Source organism: Vanellus vanellus (assembly GCF_965231255.1).
Source record: "Vanellus vanellus genome assembly, contig: HAP1_SCAFFOLD_35, whole genome shotgun sequence".
Lineage (NCBI taxonomy): Eukaryota > Metazoa > Chordata > Aves > Charadriiformes > Charadriidae > Vanellus > Vanellus vanellus.
In genome coordinates, this window is record NW_028128889.1 from 1894044 (window position 1) to 1917615 (window position 23572).

At 53.4% G+C, this 23572-nt stretch overlaps 1 protein-coding gene across 1 annotated transcript; it reads left to right on the forward strand.

The window, feature by feature from the left end:
* Positions 1–1514: 1514 nt before the first annotated feature.
* On the forward strand, positions 1515–23073 carry LOC309683953 (olfactory receptor 14A16-like; the record flags this gene model as incomplete). Its single annotated transcript, XM_082499923.1, has 2 exons — positions 1515–1808; positions 22387–23073. 2 exons carry the CDS (start codon positions 1515–1517, stop codon positions 23071–23073), a joined length of 981 nt encoding a protein of 326 aa, XP_082356049.1.
* Between the last annotated feature and the right edge of the window lie 499 nt (positions 23074–23572).

Here is a 23572-nt window from a genome sequence, read left to right on the forward strand (position 1 = left end):
ATGCCTTGGGCTGGTGCTGTGCTGCTGAGCTGGGCCGGGCTCTTGGGACAGAGGGAGCTCTTGGTGAGTTGGTGCTGCTGTAGAGAGACAGCTCTGCCCAGGAGCAGCTCCTCTGCAAAGCGCAGCAGGGCTGAGGGAACAGCTTCAGGCACGACGATGAGATGAGCAGTGCAGAGAGAGCTTAAAGGCAGTTGGGAGTGGAAGACAGCTGAGAGCTCACAGTGGGAGAAAGCTTCACAGCCCTCTGCACGGTAAGTCTCGGGCTGCAGGGCACTGCCACCGCAGTGTAGAAGATAAGGGTGTTCTCCAGAGCAGGGCTTCCCTGCAGCACCGTCAGAGGAGCAGGACTGCCTTGTCCTGGGGATGGCTGCAGGGGTGTGCAGGCGGGTGTGCAGCCAGGGGTGCCCAGGGCTGTCCTTCAGAGCAGGGTCCCTGTGCCCCGGGGGGCTGTGTGCCTGCCCAGTGAGCTTCTGCCCTCAAGGATGTGGCATCCAGGGCAGCAGCTGCCTCATCTGTGGCCAGAGCTCGGGCAGAAGAGACTCTCCTGAGCGCCCCTCTGTCCCTCCCCGGCCTTGCCTGCCTTGGCAGACCCATTGGGCCATTTCTCCTTGCTTCACCCATCCCTGCTGTTGCTGTTGCTCTCGTTTTCAGTTTATTTGTGATGAGGCTGCAGCAGCAGCTCAGTGACTGACCCTGCAGGTCCTGCCATGCTGATGTGTCCATGGTGCCCAAGCCCCCTTCCAACCTGTGGGTCTCTTGGCAATGCATTCCATGGTGTGGGGATAAAGCTGACATTTCTTTAAGGACACCCCATCTTCTGGGTGTCCAAAAGCTCACAGCTCTTCACTGGGGAGGGGAGGTTGAAGATCTGCACTTTGAAACCTGGATTCCTCTGATCTCTCTGTGGTCATCCTCCAGAGCAAAGAGGTGCAAGAAAAAGCAGCTGAGCTTTTCTTCAACTTCCTTCAGCTGAGCTGAGATGAGATGGACAGATGGATGGAGAGACCGATTCTCCTCCTGCTGCACTAAGGCTCTGTCCTAGATGCCTCCCAGGACTCGCAAAATAGCGCTTGTAGTGTAATAAATATGCCAGGGATTTTTGTCTTCAGAAATGACTCCTCCGGTGGGACAGGGGTAACAGGAGCAAAATAAACAAAGAAATCCAACCCACATCTGTGTTCTGCCGCCAGGGGAACTGGAAGTGACAATGGTCAAAAGCTCTTTTATATCAGCGATAGGTTCAAGCTGCGATCACTCCTGGTTCCTGTCTGCCCATTGCTGCACAGCACGACTGACTCCTCTGGAGCCCACAGCAGAGTCCCCTTCTCCCCACTGCAACCTCAGCCCACACAAACCAGGATCACACCAGGATCTGCACAAACGTCTTCCTGGAAGGACAGAGTTCAGTTGGGGGACCTTACTGTGATGTGGAACAAATTCTGCTCAGAGGTGTCTGTCCTAACTCCTCACTATCTTTTCCTCCTTCAACAGGCCCCTCTGTTCAGGGGGAACAAATGTCCAACAGCAGCTCCATCACCCAGTTCCTCCTGCTGGCATTCGCAGACACACGGGAGCTGCAGCTCTTGCACTTCTGGCTCTTCCTGGGCATCTACCTGGCTGCCCTCCTGGGCAACGGCCTCATCATCACTGCCATCGCCTGCAACCACCGCCTCCACACCCCCATGTACTTCTTCCTCCTCAACCTCTCCCTCCTCGACCTGGGCTCCGTCTCCACCACTGTCCCTAAAGCCATGGCCAATTCCCTCTGGGACACCAGGGCCATCTCCTATGGGGGATGTGCTGCACAGGTATTTCTATTTCTATTTTTGATCTCAGCAGAATATTTTCTTCTCACTGTCATGGCCTATGACCGCTACGTGGCCATCTGCAAACCCCTGCACTATGGGACCCTCCTGAGCAGCAGAGCTTGTGTCCACATGGCAGCAGCTGCCTGGGGCGGTGGGTTTCTCAATGCTCTGCTGCACACTGCACATACATTTTCACTACCTCTCTGCCAGGGCAATGCCTTGGACCAGTTCTTCTGTGAAATCCCCCAGATCCTCAAGCTCTCCTGCTCAGACTCAGACTACCTCAGGGAAGTTGGTCTTATTGTTCTTAGCGCCTGTTTCTTCTCTGTGTGCTTTGTTTTCATTGTGGTGTCCTATGTGCAGATCTTCAGGGCGGTGCTGAGGATGCCCTCAGAGCAGGGACGGCACAAAGCCTTTTCCACGTGCCTCCCTCACCTGGCCGTGGTCTCCCTCTTCATCAGCACTTCATTCTTTGCTTACCTGAAGCCCCCCTCCATCTCCTTCCCAGCCCTGGATTTAGTGATATCATTTCTGTACTCAGTGCTACCTCCAGCATTGAACCCCCTCATCTACGGCATGAGGAACAAGGAGCTCAAGGATGCCCTGAGGAAAGTGATCCCATGGATCTGGCACCATTAACACACCATTAAAAATAATTTGCCTCCCCTTCTCTGCACGTTTCCCAGGATGTATTTTACACGTGGCCTCTAATTCCCAGCCCCTCCCCCCCCCCGCTTTCTGGTAATCATGCTTAGAGGTAATTGCTTGGGTTCATAATCCTTCACTTGCGACTGTGTCCTGTTGCGTCTGACTCTTGAAGAACTGTGTGTCATCTCTTGCCTCCCTAATAGGATCTCTGCAATAAAAGGGGATGTCCTGAGCGTGGCGCCTGAAGGCTGGGTTCTCTACAGTTGTGGTTAAGAACAAACCCGAGGAACTGACCTTTCCAAGTGTTTTGCACCTTTTCCTTTTTTTGGGGGGGGGGGAATAAACTCATGGTATAACTGCGTTCTGTTAGATACCAAGCACTTAATTAAAGGCTCTCTTCTTGGTGTCCAGGGGCAGCGGAAATAGTCAAAAAGTGCCTGGTCACCTTCCTCAGGCTGTCACAGGTGATGGGGCTGATGGCAGATGTCAGTCCATGTGGAAAGGAATCTGGAGTGGTCAGGGGAGGATGGGGACACTCCATGTGCTCTGGGGTGGGAAGGGAATGGAGACTGAGAAGGAAAAACACCCTCTGAAATTAAGTCCCCTCAGGAGAAAGCACTAAAGTCAAGTGCCCACAAACGAGGACTCTGCCATGCTGTGGGAGGCAGTGAAGGGCAGCAGAGCTTGTGTCCACGTGGCAGCAGCTGCCTGGAGCAGTGGTTCCCTCCACGCTCTCCTGCACACTGCCAATACATTTTCAATACCTTTCTGCAAAGACAATAGCCTAGAGCAGTTCTTCTGTGAAGTTGCCCAGATCCTCAGGCTCTCCTGCTCAGAGGCACACTATCGCAGGAAAGCTGGGCTTTTTTTACTTAGTGCCTGTTTATTCTTTGTGTGTTTTTATTTTCATTGTGTTCTCCTATGTGGAGATCTTCAGGGCCGTGCTGAGGATGCCCTCGGAGCAGGGACCGCACAAAGCCTTTTCCATGTGCCTCCTTCACCTGGCTGTCGTGTCCCTCTTTCCCAGCACTGCCATGTTTGCCTACCTGAAGCCCCCTCCATCTGCTTCCCATCCCTGGACCTGGTGGTGGCAGTTCTGTACTCAGTAGTGCCTCCAGCAGTGAACCCCCTCATCTACAGCATGAGGAACCAGGAGCTCAAGGATGCCCTGAGGAGACTGATTCCCTTGGTCGTATTTCAGCAGGACTGAGCCACCCATCTCTCTTCACAAGTAATTGCCAGTTATTCTCAGGCAGCTTACATGCCTCACACATTTGTCCTGTGATTATTGTGTCTGTACACAAATAATTGAATTTATCCCACTTCTCCAGTGGCACCGACCCACTCTATCTGACCCAGAGGCCTTCTTTCAAAGTGTCGATTGCTATGTCAGAGTTGGCCTCCCATGTAGCCGCTAATAAAAGGGGATGTCCTCAGTGCACTGTCCAAAGACTGAGATCTTCTTCCTTTAGCTGGAGTCAGGAATACCCACAAGGAATTGCACGCTAAAAGGGTCTGATGCTGTGCTTGGGGTCTCCATGGGCTCATGGAGATGAGCTCATTGGACGATGTGTTAGGGAGGGAAGGCTTGACTCAGCCCACAGTTGTGGTCGCACAGTGCCACTGGAGATGGTGAATGGGCAGTACGCATCTGCTCATGACTGTCCCACATGTAACAGCGCTGCTGACTGTTGCCCATCGTCCTGTCTCCCGCCAGGAGAGCACAGGGCATATTCACAGACACCCTTTGCCGGGGGGTGGGCAGCAAATGCAACTTCCAAAAGCCAAGTGGAGTCTCCGAAAAGTAAAGGGCTAAACCAAAGAATACACAGGCTATTGATGGCTCTGCAATCCCAAGAGAGGCAGGGGAGGCACAGCGGGTGCAGGGAAGAGAGCCTGGAGTGGGATTCACATCACCTCCAATGAAGAGCCACAGCCTGGATCTAGGGACACATGTGAACGCATTGTGACTTTCTGAAAAGCCCCACGATTGCTCCGAGCACCTGCACAGCCACAGGTCCCCAGGGAGAGCATTCTCACATGCAATGACCCCTGTCTCTCTGACTCTGCTTCCAGCTTGACCAGCACAGCCAATAGGTAGCCACCCCATAGTCCCAGGGCACCACAGCCACCTCGCTCGGCAGAGCATCAGAACAGCCGGTCAGGCCAGCTCAGATGCATTCACCTGGGCAAAGGCTCTCTGGGGAACAGGGACATCTCAAGAGAAGATCAGGGCAGACTGTGTGCGGAGCAGGAATGAACGAGAAAGAAAACCATGTTTCTGACTGCACCAGCTCAGGGCAAACTGTCCTGCCACTGGGTAGCAGGAGCTGCCTGAGGAGCCCTAGGACCAGGATTCTTGTGCTGCGCTGGAGAGGGGTCTGTCAGACAGGGGCCTTATGTGGGTGGGGATGAGGATACCCTGCACAGGAGAATAGGTCAAGAGTGTCAGTGTCCTACAGTGCTCAGGCAATGTCCAGCCTCTAGCCCCGGGGCTGATGAGGACACTGGCAACCCTTCTCTCTGGCCCCGACAAGTTCCTGTGCCCTTCGGCGGGGCTGGGGCTGTGGTGTGCATGCCCAGAGCTCTGCAGTACCATTGTCCTCGGTCTGGTGGGGATAGGGTTAATCTTTGCAAGGAGCTGGCATGGGACACAGGTGCTAATCAGTACAACAACGGTGCATCAGCTGCAATATGGCACTAACCAAGACTCTCGGATTCCCATCCATAAGCTGATTTGTCAACTAGAGACTCAAGCAGTCATCAGCAAGACCCACTCACCCTTTAATGGTCCCATATGGCCAGTGCGAAAATCTAATGGAGAGTGGAGGCTAACAGTGGACTATCATGGCCTGAATGAAGTCACGCTGCCACTCATCACTGTAGGAGATGACTTGTAAATTCCCTGAAACAAATGGTGAGAGACCAAAGACAGGGGAGGCCCTCTGAGCCTCACTGAGGAACAAACACTCTCAAGTACCTTGAGATATGGCTGTAGCCAAGGGGTGGATAATGTGGAGTCTGGATAATGGAGGCCTTGTGCTCAAAGAACTGATATGGCTAACACTTGCTTCCCTCTTGTGTCACTCAGGAGAAAAAAACTCATCTCGATAACGCAGAGTTCATCTGTGTGTGGGGAAGTCTTGTGAAGACAGGGCTTTCTGCTCAACTTGTGAAGATTGTTAGTTCTCTGTTTTCGGGGCCATCGTGTCTGATGAATGACCTTTGCCTCATTATCCACAAAATGCATATTAAACTTCACACCCCAACATATGCTCATGAAGATTATCGAGATCGTGCTAAACATACATGACTATAGGACTCTTCTCTCCACCCAAATCATGTTATGTGTCACCTGGTGGGGAGAGAAACCTGAGCACCGTAACAGCGGCACAGGTCATACTGATACTGAGAACATAAAAGGGGAAAATAAGGGCCCCTAGGGAGACGATTTTCCTTGGGGATCCACAGAGGGGCGCTTCTACAACCCAGAGACCCCTGTTGGCTGGACAAATGCTGGAACCAGATCCAGTGATCTCCTTCTCTCTCTCTCTTTTTCTCTATCCCTCTGTTTCTCTTTCTTTTCCCTTCTTCTTTTAAAGTTAAGTACATCACGCAAGGCGCACTTTGCCACTTGAAATACATTGTTTTACCGTTAGCCATAATTTGTCATATACCTAACCCATTATAGGAGACCTAGTAAAGACATATATTAATCACTGTGGGAATCTAATAAATGTTTCTGTATGGACCCTGAGAGTTGTCTCACCTTACTCCACACCACTGGGGATTTGCAAATCTGAGTCACTTCCCCCCCTCTCTCGAGAGTGGGGTGTAACAGCCTCCAAAGCACCGGCTGCCCCGAGGGCTGGCACCGTCTGCCCTTCGCCTCTCCCAGCTTCATGGGGGGACACTCTAGTTTGCCCTAATCTGCCTTTTTATGGGGGCACACGGTGGGTGGAAGGGGATCTCCTCTACAGAGACACCCCAGGTGTCCACACTCCCTCAGTCACTCTGCTCACTGCTGTGGTACAGCCAGAGAGGACCCAGGCGTCTGGGCACTGGCAGGCGAGAGGGGACACGGACACGGACACACACATGCAGCGTGTAGCTTTGCTGAAGGGATTTATTGATCATTAGGGGGGAATAGCCCTGGGCTCCCAGGGGATCAGGTGGGGTCATCCAGAGAAGAACTCATGGTCATGCTGCTGGAGGTGAACAGGGCAAGGGTGTCACCACCAGTTCCTGTCCTGAAAGACAGAGCCCCAAATGAGACCCCCACTGTCGGCTGAGACATGACAGTGACCTTGTCTGCCATGATCCCTCTCTGCAGAGAGCTGGGGAAGGAGAAGGGAGCTGAAGCGCTCAACAGCCCAAGGACCAGATGGGGCTCTCCTGAGAAACATATCGCAACCAGAGCCCGTTGCCCAGTGTGTCATTGCCTTGGGATGCCCCAGGGCATGGGATGACCTCTGTCCCTCTAACACTGGAACATGGATCATGGGCAGTCCCCTCGCTTCCGCTCTCCCATACCCAAGTTCTGCCCAACCCAGAGGGCTCAAGGATCCCATGGGGCTCAGCATCCTTTGTGGGGCTGGAGACACCCTGATGCTGCTCACCTAGACATCAACGTCGACAGCCACACGTCTCTGGCGCACCAAGTCTACCACCTGCTCAGCCACAGGAGGCTGGGGAGAAAGGGAGAGTTAGGGACACCCTTGGGTGCACTGGGAGACAGGGGAAAGCAATGGGGTCCTTGGGGAAGGTGCCCCTGGGTAGGAATGGAATACATGAATTTGTATGGGGGTGCACAGTGTGCAGTGGGGGTCTGGGGAAGGGGCCCACTTGGGTGCTGGCTGTGTACTGGGGCATCCTGAGGTGTACTGGAATGTAATGAGAGGGATGGGAATGTAGTGGGGGCCCTGGGGAAGGGGGCCTCCCTGGGAAAAGACTGGGGTGCAGGGGTGTTTTCCGGGGTTCAGTGGGGTGCAGCGGAGTGTACAGGGCTATGTTTGGACACCCTGGAGTTTTGTGGCCCTGGGAGGAGAGGGTCCAGGGCCAGCAGAACTCGTGGTACCTACCTCAGACCTCTTCACTCGCCCAAAACTATACCCGTACTGTAGAGAGAACATGAGACCTCACTGGTCACTGGGATGTCCTTGGTCCGAGCAAGGAACGGGAGGGCGAAATTGCCCTCCCGTTCCTCAGACTGGATGTCCTCAAAGTCAACCCCATTACTTACATCCAGGTCATAACTTCCACTTGCCTCAAAGAACGCCTAAGAAAGGAGAGTGAATGGGTGGTCTGGATTGGACCTTGGTGGGACTGTGAGTGGGGCACAGGTGTCCCCAGTTCCCCCAGGCCCACAGCTTCCTCCTGGTCTGGTCCATCCCTTCTGCTCCTCCCAGCTCCATTCCTCCAAGTTTCACCTGGGATGGCTGTTCACTCAGGGACCAGGGGCGGGGATGGAGATAAGGATAGTGTGGGGAATTCAAGGCAACCAAAGAGGATGGGGGTGGGGAGGACCCAAAGACGGGGCACTGGGGTGAATTAGTGGACCCCAGAGGGACTGGGCTGGGGGTGTTGAATGGACAGGAACACGTGGAATGGAAGTAACGCATAAAGGACTTCAAGTGGAGGGGATACAGAGACTTCAAGCAAGGTGGTAGGTGGGGGAAGAAGGGAGAGCAATGCAGAGGATCAAAACATGAGGAATGGGAGAGTGTTTGGGAGTGGGGGTTCAAGGAAGGTGATCAGTGGAAACTACTACAGTGGACAGGATGAAAGGCAAAGGACGGAGGGGAACGACAGAAAGAAAAGCAATAGGAACAATTGACAGAATGGTGTTTAGGGACCCTTGATAGAACACAGAGGAGATCCCAGGGAGGTGATGTTGGAGGGTTACAAAAGGATGGGATGAGGAGCACCAAAAAGGGGAGATGTGGGGGCACCAGGACAAGAAACCGGTGGGATCTGATGACCTGCAATGAAGACCTATCCTCAGCCTTGAGTCCCTCCCTGTTGCATTGAGGACTCACCTGAGCATCTTCCGGGGTGCACAGCAGGATGGTGAAGAGGAGGGCCACGCTGAACACTGCGACCTTCATCTTCTTCTGCGATGTGGTGAGTCCTGGGTGAAGCCCGAGAAGGTGAGGGGCAGATTTATCCCTGTCCAAACTCCTCCTTGCCCCTCCCAGCCCCGAGAGCCCCCAGGACAAAGCCAGGATTGGCAGAGACACCAGCCCTGGCAACAAGCCCAGCCCCGGCAGAGAGTCAACCCCCGCCTCCGGCATAGATCCCGCCACTTTCCCTGGCATCACTCCACCTTCCCACCTCGAGCAGCTGCACAGGGAACTGCTCAGGCATCAGCAGGGGGAGATGGGGGGGTGGGCAGTGTGCCACTGACAGCTGGACATACTATGGTGACGACCCACTGCTCCAACACAAAACCATGCTCCAACAGCTCCCCAAACACAGACCTCCCCCCATCTCCCAGTGCCCCTCACCTCCCAGCACTGCCATCTCCCAGTGTCGCCTGCCTCCTGGGCCAGTCTTTCCCTCTGGGACTCTCCCAGAGATGCCTCCAGCCTCAAACCAGTGGTCTCTGAGTAGACTTCTCTCTGAGTGCTATCCAGCCCCTTCGGGTGAACGCGGGGCTGGGACTGACCCTCTCCTTGGAGTACCGGGGATCCCCGGGATTAGGGAACACTGAGTGGTGGGAGGACAATTGTGGAAACGGGGACAGCCAGGAGAATGGGATCTTCAGTCCCTGGAGGCAATGGGGAGCACTGGTGAATGCTGGGCCCCCGGAGATGAGGGTTGAGCTTGGGGGAAGTACTGGGTACTCACAGTGCCCAGCTCCAGCCCACTCCATTCCCCTTGCACTGTGGCCCCAAACTGGTACAGTTCCCAGCCACAGGCTCCCCAGAGCACAGAACAGAGGGAAAAATCCCGTGCCCTCCAGACAGCATGGGTCCAACTATGCAGAACTGCCCCCACACAGTGGGTCCCAGTGGCCCTGTCCCAAACAAGGCTCTGGCTCCAGCCTTGTCCCTGGCTGGGACTTGGCCACAGCTCACCAGAGGCCCTTGTCCTCACAGTGTCCCTTCCATGCCCTCGTCCTCTGCCCAGCCCAGTGCTGTCACTGAGCAGGATGTGGCTGTTCAAAGGGACACGATGAAGGAGGCCCTTGTGCCCGGGCAGCCACCCACAGCTAATTGTGGGGACAGAGCTCTCCTGGCAAGAGGAGGGATGTTTGCCTGGGGGCTGGAGCTGTCTCCCCAGGGGCACTGCCTCCCTTTCCCTCTCCCCCCTGCCTGCCCTGTAGCTTTCTCCAGCTTTCGGGGGGGTTCCTTCACAGCACCCCTGGCCCACACATCACCATCCCAGGGGCCCTGCACAGCACCCTCTGGCCAGTGTGGGGCAGGGGCAGTGTGCGGTTGTACACAAGTGGTTCAGCTCTCCCCTCTCAGTGGGGAGGGCCGCTGGGTGAAGCTGCTGGCCTGGCTCGCATAAGCCAAGCAAGACCTTCTCCAGCAATGTGGTATCAATGCACCATTCTTTCCAGTTGTGACCCGCACGGGATCGGCCATCACTGCTCCCTTCAAGGATGCAACTGCCCCAAACAGCAGAGGGAATAGCTGGTGCCTCTGTCAGCAGGGACATCCTCCTAATGAAGATGGGCGTATTTTGGATCAACAAGTTCAGACACCCCTGTTTTGCCTCCTGTAGATGCACACAACTGGATGGAGAGAGAGACAAAAGGACAGGCATTTATGGATTTCTGCATCCCAGGAAGACCAGCATTTTTCCTGGTGGTGTGAGCTAGCACTGGGAGGCCATTAAGGTCTCAGTCAGGAGATGCAGCATGTATTCAGTTGCCTCTTTGTGTAGCTGATGGTCAGAAGTAACCTCATGGAATGACCATCAAACCCACCAGCTGCACTGAGCCACAGCAGCATTGAAGGCATTGGACTCCGGGCCCCTACTGAGTTCATGGGACATCAACGTTATGACAGCACATCCATGGATACTTTGTAAGGCGGACATGTTCCTCTGCAAACTCATCCTCTGAGTTTTGTGTGCCACTAATTCAAGCTACCGCGCTGTGCTTCCCAATTGCCCTTCCAAAACCATCCAGCAGTCCCTGTCACCGGTCTGAAAGTAAAAGAGTGCTCTATTTGAGTCCTCTGTCTGTGAGCGAGTGAGGCTAATTTATTTTTATGAGGCACAAGCTGGGAATCAAAGGCTGGTGGTCAAAATCTGGTTTAGGTTTAGTGGGAGGTTTGCCTGAGTTTCAGTGAATTCAAGCTGTCGCTGGTTTTGTTCCATGTCCCATGATGATACTGACTCCTGCCACAACTGAAGAAAGACTGTGTTGTTTTATCCACGTGAAAAGGGATAAATAGAAATACACTGATAAGTGGTTCACGAGAACTGTGAATGGCTCAGATTCTTCCATGACATTCTCTGTCATTATTAAGGCTTATGGGTACGGTTCTATATTTACGGGACACTAACTATAAATAAGAGATCTGCTGTGGATCAGCTGTGAAAAGATTTAAGGCAACTGACTTGAATATTTGCTTTGGAAATTGCCTGAAGAGCAGTCAGTCACCTGGAAGATTTTCATTTTGACTGCTTCTGCTTTTTGTGTTACTTATCAGATAGCTCAGTGACCGAGTGTTGAATTATTTATCGTCTTTAAATATATTGTGATGTTATTTGTATTCTGAAGCTATTTTGAAAAGAACTGAAGTATTCTAAAGCTCTTTTGAATAGAACTGATGCACTTTTATACTTGAGAAATACTGACTTAGGAGAGGTCAGGGCTGCCTTTGAGTTCAATTCAAATCAGGTGGATGGCATTTGATGGGCACTGAACCTTAAAGGTGCTGTTCAGGAAAATCCCATCTGCTGTTTAATGACACCTAAAAGGACGCGGTCATGTTTAGGTAAGAGTAGCCTATTGGAAAAGTGTAATGTCACGAGGTTGCCAGCTTGACAAAGAGGTGGACAAGAGACTTTACAAGGTTGGTCTAAAGTGTAGCTTCTCCTACTTGTGCTGTCTCCCTCAACCTTCTCTGAGCAGGGCTGAGAGCAATTGTGGAGGTTTCTCTGTTTTTCCTGCAGTCACTTCTGTGAGGCAGTGGAATTTGTCTCACATTTGTTTTCCAAATTAAGTTGTAGTACAGTTGCTGTCCTCAGGCTTTGACCTGCAGCGAGGTATCCCGTTGTTTTACAGAGGGAAAGGTGTGTTTTCCCTCTGTAAAAGAGGGAAAAGAAACGTTCATGCACTGCTGCTTTGGTGGAAACACTTGGTTCATCCATTCATCTTGAACATGTATATAGGTTTGGAGCTTGAGCAATCACCCCAGCTCTCCCCTCCAGCATTTGGAGATGCATCTTCCCCTGCCCCATTGGAGGAACCCCAGGGATGGAGGCAGGGAGGGAGAGGGAGACCAACAGAGGCAGGAACGAAAGGGGAGGAGAAGGGATGGGGGTAGAAGGAGAGGGGAGAGGCCGCTCTGCAGCGCTGGAAGCGTGTCAGTGGGGACAGATGGACAGTGAGGGCCGTGTTTTCCCCACGGTTACGTCTTGCTCCATCACCCAATCAGCTCTAAGCCTCACTCCTGCAGGACTCCACTCTCACCAGGCTTTGACGAAGGACAGCTACACCCCGGGTGTCAGGCTGCTCCCCCAGGATGAAACCTCTGGGGTCCAGTGTGTGGGGACCCCCAGGATGTGCTTCTCCCCGGTACACCTGGCATTGCCCTCCTCTGCGGGCTCTGCCCGCTGCCAGGGCTGGAGGGAGCCCCGGCATCCAGGCTGCTTTATCCCCCCCGACTCCCCCCAGTTGGGCCCTCTTGTGAAGCACCAAGCTTGCTGATGGGGCTCCTGGTGCCATGGGCGCTGGGCAAACAGACCTTATCAGTGATGCTGTGGGGACAAACATCCCTCCTCTTGCCAGGAGAGCTCTGTCCCCACAATTAGCTGCGGGTGGCTGCCCGGGCACAAGTACCTCCTTCATCATGTCCCTTTGAACGGCCACATCCTGCTCAGTGACAGCACTGGGCTGCACAGATGACAAGGGCATGGAAGGGACACTCTGTGAGGACAAGGGCCTCTGGTGAGCTGTGGCCAAATTCCAGCCAGGGACAATGCTGTAACCAGAGCCGTGCCGGGGACGGGGCCACTGGGACCCACAGTGCAGGGACAGCTCTGCAGAGTGGGACTGTCTGTTGTCTGGAGTCTGCTGTCTGGAGGGCACGGGATTTTCCCCTCTGTTCTTTGCTCTGGAGAGGCCGTGGCTGGGAACTGTACCGGTTTGGGGCCTGCAATGCAAGGAGAATGGGGTGGGGTGGAGCTGGGCACTGCGAGTACTCAGGCACTTCCCCCAAGCTCAGCCCTCAACTCCCAGGACCCAACACACTCACCCGTGCTCCCCATTGTCTCCAGTGACTGAATATGCCAGTCACCCAGCTGTCCCCATTGCCCATGCCCCTGGTTGTCCTCCGTAGGGTGTGCAGCTGTCAGGGGCTCACTGCCCTCACCACCCGCTGATGCCTGAGCAGTTCCCTGTGTAGCTGACCCGGGCGGGAAGCTGGAGTGATGCCGGGGAAGGTGGCTGGATCGGTGCCGGAGGCGGTGGTCAATATGTACCAGGGCTGGGCTTGTTGCCAGGGCTGGTGTCTCTGCCAAGCCTGGCTTTGCCCTGGTGACTCTCGGGGCTGGGAGGGGCAAGGAGGAGTCTGGGCAGGGATAAATCTGCCCCTCATCTTCTCCGCCTTCAACCAGGACTCACCACACTGCAGAGAAAGATGAAGGTCGCAGTGCTCAGCGTCGCCCTCCTCTTCACCATCCTGCTGTGCACCCCTGACGATGCTGAGGTGAGTCCCCAATGCCACAGGGAGGGGCTCGAAGCTGAGGATGGGTCCTGGCAGCAGGACATCTGCTGTCCTGCAGAATGACATTGTAGTGGTGAGCTTGGCCTCTCCCTTTCCCAAGCAAGGAGCTCTTCCAGCCTTCCATGCACCTCGAGCCCAAAGCAATGCAGCTTTCTGCCTCCCACAACTCTGTCTGTTCTCTCCACTTTCCCTGCATCTAAGCTTCTGGTGCCCAGAGCCTGAGTTCCTCAATGAGTGGTCAGACCCGTCCCATCCTTGGAGGGTCCACTGCAAACCCCTCTGAGGGCCCCCTCCTGTTTCTTGTCTTCGTGCCCCCACATCTACCCCTTTTGGGCCTCCTCATCCCATCCTTTTTGAACCCTCAGTTATCACCTCCTTAGATCTCCTCAGTGTCCTTTCTAGAGTCCCCAAATGCCCTTCCCTTTGATCATTCCCAAAGCCTTGCTTTCATTCTTTCCCCTCAGTCTTTTGCTTTCATCTTGTCCACTGCCGTCGTGTCCCCAGATCGCCTTCCTTCAACCCCCACTCCCAAACACTCTCCCAGTCTCCTTGGTTTGGTCCTCTGCAGTCCACTTTTTCTGCCCACACTGACCACCTCGCTTGAAGTCCCTTTATCGCCTCCACTTGAACCCCTTTACCCCACACACCCACCCCCATCCTCTTTGCAGGCCCTGAATTCCCCATGCTATCCTTGTCTGCATCCCCACCCCTGGTCCCTGTACGAACATATATCCCAGGTGAATCTTTGAGGGATGGAGCTGGGAGAAGCAGAAAGGATTTCCCCCTCCAAGCAGGGGAACACCATTGGACTAGGGAGACTAGGGACACCTGTGCCCCACCCACAATCCCACCAAGGTCCAATCCAGATCACCCATTTGTTCTCCTTTCCTAGGCATTCTTTGAAGGAAGTGGAAGTTATAACCTGGATGTAAGTAGTGGGGTTGACTGGGAGGACATCCAGTCTGGGGAATGGGAGGGCAATTTCGACCACTGATGAGTGAGGTCTCATGTTCTCTCTACAGTACGGGTTCAGTTTGGGGCGAGTGAAGAGGTCTGAGGTGGGTACCACAAGTTCTGCTGGCCCTGGACCCTCCTCTCCCATGGCCACAAAGCTCCAGGGTGTCTGAGTATACCCCTTTACACCCCACTGCACACCACTGAACCCCAGAAAACACCCCTGCACCCTAGTTTTTTTCTCAGGGAGGCCCCCTTCCCCAGGGCCCCCGTTGCATTCCCATCTCTCCCGTTACAACCCAGTACACCCCAGGATACCCCAGTACACAGCCAGTACCCAAGTGGGCCCCTTTCCCATGACCCCACTACTCTCTGTGCACTACCGTACAACCTCATGTACCCCATTTCTTACTGGAGGCATCTTCCCCAAGGACCCCATTGCTTTCCCCTGTCTCCCAGTGCACCCAAGGGTGTCCCTAACTCTCCCTTTCTCCCCAGCCTCCTGTGGCTGAGCTGGCGGTGGACCTTGAACGCCAGAGACGTGTGGCTGTCGACGTTGATGTCTAGGTGAGCAGCATCAGGGTGTCTCCAGCCCCACAAAGGATGCTGAGCCCCGTGGGATCCCTGAGCCCTCTGGGTTGGGCAGAACTTGGCTAAGGGAGAGGGAAAGAGAGGGGACTGTCCATGATCCATGTCCCAGGGTGACTGGGACAGAGCTGCCTCCATGCCTTTCCTTGAACGCAGTGGGGCTCTACAGACCCAGAGGGTCACCATGCAGGCCAGGCAGGGTCTCTGGTGCCATACACAGCCCAAGGATCACCATGAGGGCTGTGCAGGGTTCTGGGAGATTTAGGGGCATTGCAGGGTAGAGACACACTGGGCGAGGGACTCTGGGTGCCATATGGTCTCAGGAGAGCCAAGTCCATTCCTTGGTCTGTTGAGGGCTCCAATTCCCAGCTCCTTCCCCAGGGCTCTGCAGAGAGACAGTGGCAGACAAGGACACTCTCATGTCTCAGCCGACAGTGGGGGTCTCATTTTGGGCTCTGTCTTTCAGGACTGGAACTGGTGGTGACACCCTTGCCCTGTTCACCTCCAGCAGCATGAGGAGATGATCATCCCTGGATGACCTCACCTGATCCCCTGGCAGCCCTGGGCCATTCCTTTCTAATGATCAATAAACCCCTTCAGCAAAGCTACACTCTGCGTATGTGTGTCCCCGTGTCCGTGTCCCCTCTCGCCTGCCAGTGCCCAGACGCCTGGGTCCTCTCTGGCTCTACCACGGCAATGAGCAGAGTGACTGAGGGAGTGAGGACACCTGGGGTGCCTCTGTAAAGGAGATCCCCATTCCCACCCATTGTGTACCCCCCGAGAAGGGCAGATTAGGGCAAACTGGAGTGTCCCCCCATGAGGCTGGGAGAGGCGAAGGGCAGACAGTGCCAGCCCTCGGGGCAGACGATGCTTTGGAGGCACAACGAGAAAGTGGTTCTTACCGGGGCTGTAGTGAGCACCAAATGGCACCATTTGGTATTGGGGCAGGAGAGGAACACGGGGACAGGCAGCCTGGGACCCTGGGTCTTCTCCCTGCTGTGGGAGGGGGGTGGTTCCCTGCCCCATGGACTCAGCACTCCTGCCTTCACAGGTGATTTCAGAGCCCCGTGATGGGCCAATGTGCCTTCCTCAAGCCCCAGCCCACATTCTTCTCCTGGGAATGCCCCATCACAGGCCAGGAAGGCAGGTCATGGGAATCAGATGCTGGAGAAGTGCTGGGTCCTGCACTTAGGTCACAACAACCCCATGCAACGCTACAGTTCTTGCAAAGTGTGGTTGGAAAGCTGCCTGGCCGAAAAAGACTTGGGGGTATTGGTGTACAGCCAGCTGTGTATGAGCCAGCAGCGTGCTCAGGTAGCCAAGAAGGCCAACAGCATCCAGGCTTGTATCATAAATAGTGTGGCCAGCAGCACTGGGGAAGTGATTGTTCCCCTGTTCTCGGCACTGCTGAGGCCTCACCTTGAGTACTGTGTTCATTTTTTGGCCCCTCACTACAGGAGGGACATTGACGCACTGGAGCATGTCTAGAGAAGGGCAACGAAGCTTGTGAGTGGTCTAGGAAACAAGTCTTATGAGAGGCGGCTGAGGGACCTGGGGTTGTTTAGTCTGGTGTTGTGGTTTTGGCTGGACTTCCACCAAAATAAATGACAGATGCTCTCCTTTAACTTCCCTCCCAAGGGAGAGAAGAATGAGAGAGAGAGAAACTGATGCTTTGAAAAGAAAGTAAATTATTTTAACAAAATAATTGGAAGAAGATTTGATCCTAGTAATAAGAAAACAATGAAATATATTCAGTATATAGAACCTGTATGGAGCACAGAGTATGACGATCACATCACTGGCAAGCACTGGGAAAGTTCCAGACTGGACTCAGCAACGGATGGGAACTGGATTGCAGATCAAGAGTCAGGAACACACAGACCGGGATCAAAGGCAAATGAAAACACAGACTCCTCCTTGGACACAGGCTATTGAAGGAAGAGACCTGACTCTTTGATCCCTCAGCTTTTACACTGAGCACGAGGCAGATGGGGTGGAATCCCCCGTTGGTCAGTTTGGGGTCACCTGTCCTGTCCGCTCCTCCCCGCAGGTGGGACCCCTTTACGCTCTTCTGCTTCCGACCCTCCAATGGGGCAAATACCAAAGTGAGCCGCCCTTGGGTGTTATAGCAATAGGTATAAGCAGGAGCCTCTCTGCATACCATGCCCGGGCATCAGCCATAAACACAGGTCTTATCCCTCTGAGGGTGAACAGTGTCTGCACAATGTGCTGTTAATTTCAGTAGTTAGAAGAGGCTCAGCTCAAAAGTGAAGTTACTGAACAAAAAATCTATTCTGCTTCACCTCAAACCAGGACAACACTTTTAAGATTCAGCTGGACAGGGTGCTGGGCCATCTAATTGACACTGTGCTTTTGCCAAGAAAGGTTGGACCAGATGACCCTTGAGGTCCCTTCCAACCTGCTGTTCTATGATTCTAAGATTTTTTTCAGTGCTGTTCAGTGACAGGATCAGAGCCAATTCACACAAGCTGAAACACAGCTCCGAACATCAGGAAAAGTATTTGAACTGAGGGGTGGCACAGGTTTCCCAGAGAGGTTGTGGAGTCTCCATCCTTGATAATATTCAAAAGGCATCTGGACATGATCCTGGACAACTGGGTCTAGGTGGCGCTGCGGGAGAAAACGTGTTGACCAGATGACATTTAGTAGTCTCTTCCACCCTCAACCATTCAGCAATTCTGTGAAAAGGTAAGTGATCCTTGATCTGACCTTTGCCTCTAGTCTCAGGGGTCTGGGATTACTGAAGGCTCATCTAAGAAGCAAAGAGTGAGGTTGAAAGGGCATCAAATCCCTCAGCCTTGTCGATGTCCTGTGTCAGCAGGACTCCCGCCCCATTCAGCTGTGGTCTCATGTTTTCCCAAGCCTTCCCTTTGCCATTGATAGAGTTGTAGCGTCCTTTCTTGTTGCCCTTCATATCCCTTCCCAGATGAAACAGGAGCATGTTCCCCATGGGAGCATGGCTGTGATCATCTGAAGAAAGCCTTAATCTTCCTCAATCATCTTCTGTAATGTTCCTGATTCCTTTGAGAAGACACCCACTACCTCACCCATGTGTCTCTGCACACTAATTCATTTTTTCTCAGCTGACTCATCACCTCTCCCCAGGCAGAGACCCAGACATTCCCACTGCTCTCTCCCATGACCTGTTAGGAATAGGTCCAGAGGAGGCCACAAAGATGATGAGAGGGCTGGAGCACCTGTCCTTTGAAAACAGGCTGAGAGAGTTAGGAGAAAGCTGGAGAGGGACTTTTTACAAGGGCATGTAGTGATAGGACGAGGGGGAACGGCTTCAAACTGGAAAAGGTGAGATTTGGAATAAATATTAAGAAGAAAATTTTCACTTTGAGGGTGGTGAGGCACTGGAACAAATTGCTCAGGGAAGTTTTGGAGGCCCCATCCCTAGAGGTTCTCAAGGTTGGACAGGGTTTTGAGCTTCCTGCTCTAGTGGGAGGTGTCCCTGCCCATGGCAGGGATATTGGAACTACATGATCTTTGACAAAGTCCTCAGAAGAGGTTTTCAGGATTCTGTTGGACAAAGTGAATTGAAGGATCTCGGGGTGAATTCAAGGTTGACTCTGTTGTGAGCAGCAGGCTGATCTAGAGATATCCCAAACTCCCTCCCAACTTGAACAGTTCTGTGATAAACCTGTAATTTCTGATAATGGTTACCTCTGGTTCCTGCAGCCATTAATTCCTCATCTGCATGTGGGTTAGCACCAAGCATGGTAGCCCCAGAGCCAGACCCTCACAGTGGTGTCCTGTTGCCACCAGGGCCTGAACCATCGTCAGCTCAGTGTTTCACTGTGGGTGACTGCTTGTTCAGACAGAACAGGCTGTCCCTACAGCCTGCAACAGCTGTGCATTGCAACAGGGTGACAAATGAGAGCGACACAGAACGTGATGGCATGAGGGTGATGATATTCCAACATCCCTGAAGTCCCTTGCTTGTAAATCCAGTGGGATTGGAAGAGCCCTAAATGTCTCAGGCATGCATTGGTAAGGTTGACCTTGTCAGTAGGACAGGCTGAAAGAGCTGAAGTTGTTCAATTGTGAGATTAGGGGGCTTTAACATAAAATTACTACCTCCTACCACTACCAGGAGGTCACCAAGGAGGCAGATCCAGGTTCTTCCCTGTTGTGTGTGAGGAAACACTGTTTACCCATGAAGAGAGTGAAGCACTGGAGCAGGCTGGCCAGTGATGTTGTGCTGTGTCTTTCCTTGGAAGGTTTTAAAGCCAACATGAATAAATCCCTGAGCAACCTGGTGTAATCTAATAGCTGCACTTGCTGTGAGATGGACATTGGCCTAGAGAGCTTCTGCGGTCCCTTCAACATGAGTGACTGCACATTTCCTTCCACCACAGGTCTTCTCTTCACCATGGTAGGGAAAGTACTCAGACTCTCCAAGACCCTGGAAGTGAGGCAGACATAGGTTTGGTCAGGTCATCTGGGACATTCTTGTCTCAAACAAGTACATGCTGCTCAAATCCAGAGCTTCTTGGAAGGTACCCCCAAAACAGCCTTGATCTAGTCCTTAGCTTCACCTGCCATTTCCTTTCTCCTTCTTTTCTTCCCTTTGATCCTTCTTGTACTTTCCAGTACAAACAGCCCACCTCTGTTTGCTCTTTCCTCACTGGCCCTGGCTTTGCTTGCTTTGCAGCTGTTTCTGAGATGGTCACTATGGATAATCCTAAATTGGAAAGAAGTTGCACTAAAGTAGCACCACCTGTTAGTATCTGTAGTGCCCTGCAACTCCCTGGGTTGTTACCTTGTGAGGGACACCACCATCAGGGTGACCAACTGCACATTAAAGTTGGCAGCTGACAAAAGGGAGCTTCAGTCCAGTGGGGGCTTGAGAAACTCTGGGATTTGGGCAACAGAAAACCTTTGAAATTTTACACAGAGAAGAGGCCAGTGGTGCATCAGGGGGAAGATTAATACAGTAGAGGAGGGCATCCTGGGACCTGCCTGGCTGAGTAGACACCCTGAGGAGAAGGGCCTGGGCACCACGAGGGGTTCCATAGGAGCCGGCAGGGCATGCTCACCATGAACAGGGCCAGGTGTATGTGGAGCTGCCTTGGGAGGAGTGTGGGTCACCCACAGCAAGGGAGCTGTCATCCTGCTCCGCTGAAACCTTGTGTGGCCACCTCTGGACTATTGTGCCCCTCTTTGGGAATTCCTGTTCTAGACAAGTGGGGAGGAATGGAGAGTGTCCAGAGGAGGTCTGCCAATACAGGATTCATGGCCTCAAGCATCTGCCCCGTTCGCGGAGGCTGAGGGACCCAAGCTGCTTCAGCCTGGAAGTAGAGGCTCAGAGCATCACCGTCACAACCCGTAACTGCTTGAAGGGGGTTTTCAGAGATGGTGGAGCTTTTCTTCGAGGTGGTCAAAAAGCAGGAGAGAGGAAGAATGCCACAAAGTGTGGCTTGGGAGGTTGAGACTAGAAAAGAAGAGAAGGAAATGTACTGCAAGGGCAGTGCTGTGGAACAATCAGGCAGCCAGAGTGGGGCAGGACCAAGCCATGGCTTTCTCTTTCAAGGAACAGCCAGAGAGGATGAAGATATATCAGTAATTGAGATTTTGAGATGAAAATGAAAGACAATTGAGAGCCTTCAAAGAAAGAAGGGGGCACTGAAAGCCCCCACCAGACATGATCTCTTCTTCACCATGGCTATGGCTACTGTCTCTGCCACCAAATCCTACCAGAAGGTACCTTAACCTTATTCAGTAAGGCCTCATTACCTCCTTGCCCCACCCAGAAGTCTCACGCCATACTCCTGCCCTCAGCATTGCACATCCCCACACCACACTGCCCCAGGAAGAGCCCTGAGCATGGGGTGAGGGACGAGATCTCCTTTCCCAGGGGCTGCAGGTCCGAGCGTGGCCCTTTGGCTCAATGTAACACGTTCAGGTTTCCTTATCATCAGAGCCACCTTTAATTTTCCTTTCCCTATCTGTCGTTATTGACTCCAGTGTTGTGCTCCAACGAGCCCCTGGGGAGGCTTTGTTGGTAATGGTCCTCAGTGGGACCATTAACACTCCAAGAAAGTGTTGGTTTTGCAGATGACATCGAAGTTCTGTTTCTTGAGAAGTTTCTTGTACTTCATCTCAGTGTCTGAGGTTCATGGACTCCATGCCAAACCCACCAGGGGGGTCATTAAAAAGCCTTGGGCTGGTGCTGTGCTGCTGAGCTGGGCCGGGCTCTTGGGACAGAGGGAGCTCTTGGTGAGTTGGTGCTGCTGTAGAGAGACAGCTCTGCCCAGAAGGAGCTCCTCTGCAAAGCGCAGCAGGGCTGAGGGAACAGCTTCAGGCACGACGATGAGATGAGCAGTGCAGAGAGAGCTTAAAGGCAGTTGGGAGTGGAGGACAGCTGAGAGCTCACAGTGGGAGAAAGCTTCACAGCCCTCTGCACGGTAAGTCTCGGGCTGCAGGGCACTGCCACCGCAGTGTAGAGGAGGATAAGGGTGTTCTCCAGAGCAGGGCTTCCCTGCAGCACCGTCAGAGGAGCAGGACTGTGTTTGTCCAATGGATGACTGCAGGGGTGTGCAGGTGGGTGTGCAGCCAGGGGTGCCCAGGGCTGTCCATCAGAGCTGGGTCCCTGTACACCAGGGGGTTGTGTGCCTGCCCAGTGAGCTTCTGCCCTCAAGGATGTGGCATCCAGGGCAGCAGCTGCCTCATCTGTGGCCAGAGCTCGGGCAGAAGAGACTCTCCTGAGCGCCCCTCTGTCCCTCCCCGGCCTTGCCTGCCTTGGCAGAACCATTGGGCCATTTCTTTGTGCTTCTCCACCCATTCCTGCTGTTGCTCTTGTTGTCAGGTTCTCTGGGATGGGGCTGCAGCAGCAGCTCAGTGACTGACCCTGCAGGTCCTGCCATGCTGATGTGTCCATGGTGCCCCAGCCCCCTTCTCACCTGTGGGTCTCTCGGTAATGCAGTCCATGGGGTGGGGACAAAGCTGACATTTCGCTAAGGACACCCCATCTTCTGGGCGTCCAACTGGGGAGTGGAGGTTGAAGATCTACACTTTGAAACCTGGATTCCTCTGATCTCTCTTTGATTATCCTACAGAGCTTATTGTAACATATGGAACAGGCTCTGCTCAGAGGTGTCTATCCTAACTCCTCACTGACTTTTCCTCCTTCAACAGGCCCCTCTGTTCAGGGGGAACAAATGTTCAACAGCAGCTCCATCACTGAGTTCCTCCTGCTGGCATTTGCAGACACACGGGAGCTGCAGCTCTTGCACTTCTGGCTCTTCCTGGGCATCTACCTGGCTGCCCTCCTGGGCAACGGCCTCATCATCACTGCCATCGCCTGCGACCACCGCCTCCACACCCCCATGTACTTCTTCCTCCTCAACCTCTCCCTCCTCGACCTGGGCTCCATCTCTGTCACTGTCCCCAAAGCCATGGCCAATTCCCTCTGGGACACCAGAGACATCTCCTATGGGGGATGTGCTGCACAGGTCTTTCTCTTTGTCTTCTTGATTGGAGCAGAGTTTTATCTTCTCACCCTCATGGCCTATGACCGCTACGTGGCCATCTGCAAACCCCTGCACTATGGGACTCTCCTGGGCAGCAGAGCTTGTGTCCACATGGCAGCAGCTGCCTGGGGCAGTGGGTTTGTTCATGGTGTGCTGCACACGGCCAACACATTTTCCATACCACTCTGCCAGGGCAATGCCTTGGACCAGTTCTTCTGTGAAATCCCCCAGATCCTCAAGCTCTCCTGCACAGACATAGTCTATCTCAGGAAAGCTGGGCTTATTGTACTTAGTGCCTGTTTATTCTCTGTGTGCTTTGTTTTCATTGTTGTTTCCTATGTGCAGATCTTCAGGGCGGTGCTGAGGATGCCCTCTGTTCAGGGACGGCACAAAGCTTTTTCCACGTGCCTCCCTCACCTGGCCGTGGTCTCTCTCTTTATCAGCACTTCATTTTTTGCTTACCTGAAGCCCCCCTCCATCTCCTCACCATCCCTGGATCTGGTGATGGCTGTTATGTACTCTGTGGTGCCTCCAGCAGTGAACCCTCTCATCTACAGCATGAGGAACCAGGAGCTCAAGAATGCCCCGTGGAGACTGATCCAAGGGGTCGTGCACCATCAACAGGAATTCTCTTCCCCTTCTTTGTGTGGTACGCAGAAAGTATTTTAGGAAGACCTCTGTATTTCTTTTCTCTGATAATTATACTTAGAGGTAATTGTTTGGGATCACAGCACTTCCCTTGACGCTCTGTCCTGTCATGTGTGATCCTTGAAGAAGTATGTGTCACCTCTTGCCTCCCTAATAGCACCTCTGCAAAAAAAGCGATGTCCCGAGTGTGGTGCCTGAAGGCTGGGGTCTCCTTGATTCAGTTGCTGTTAAAACCAAACCCAAGGAAATGGACAGTGTCTTTCCACCTTGTTTTCTCCCTGCGTTTGGGGGAATAAAGTTATGGTATCACTGGGATCTTTCAGACACCTAGCAGTTGAAGGCTCTCTTATTCACTTTGAGGTGCAGGAGAGATCATGCAGGACCTCCTTGTCACCCTCCTCAGGCTGTCACAGGTATGGTGGGACTGATGGCAGATGTCAGTCCATGTGGAAAGGAATCTGGAGTAGTCAGGGGAGGATGGGGACACTCCATGTCCTCTGGGGTGGGAAGGGAATGGAGA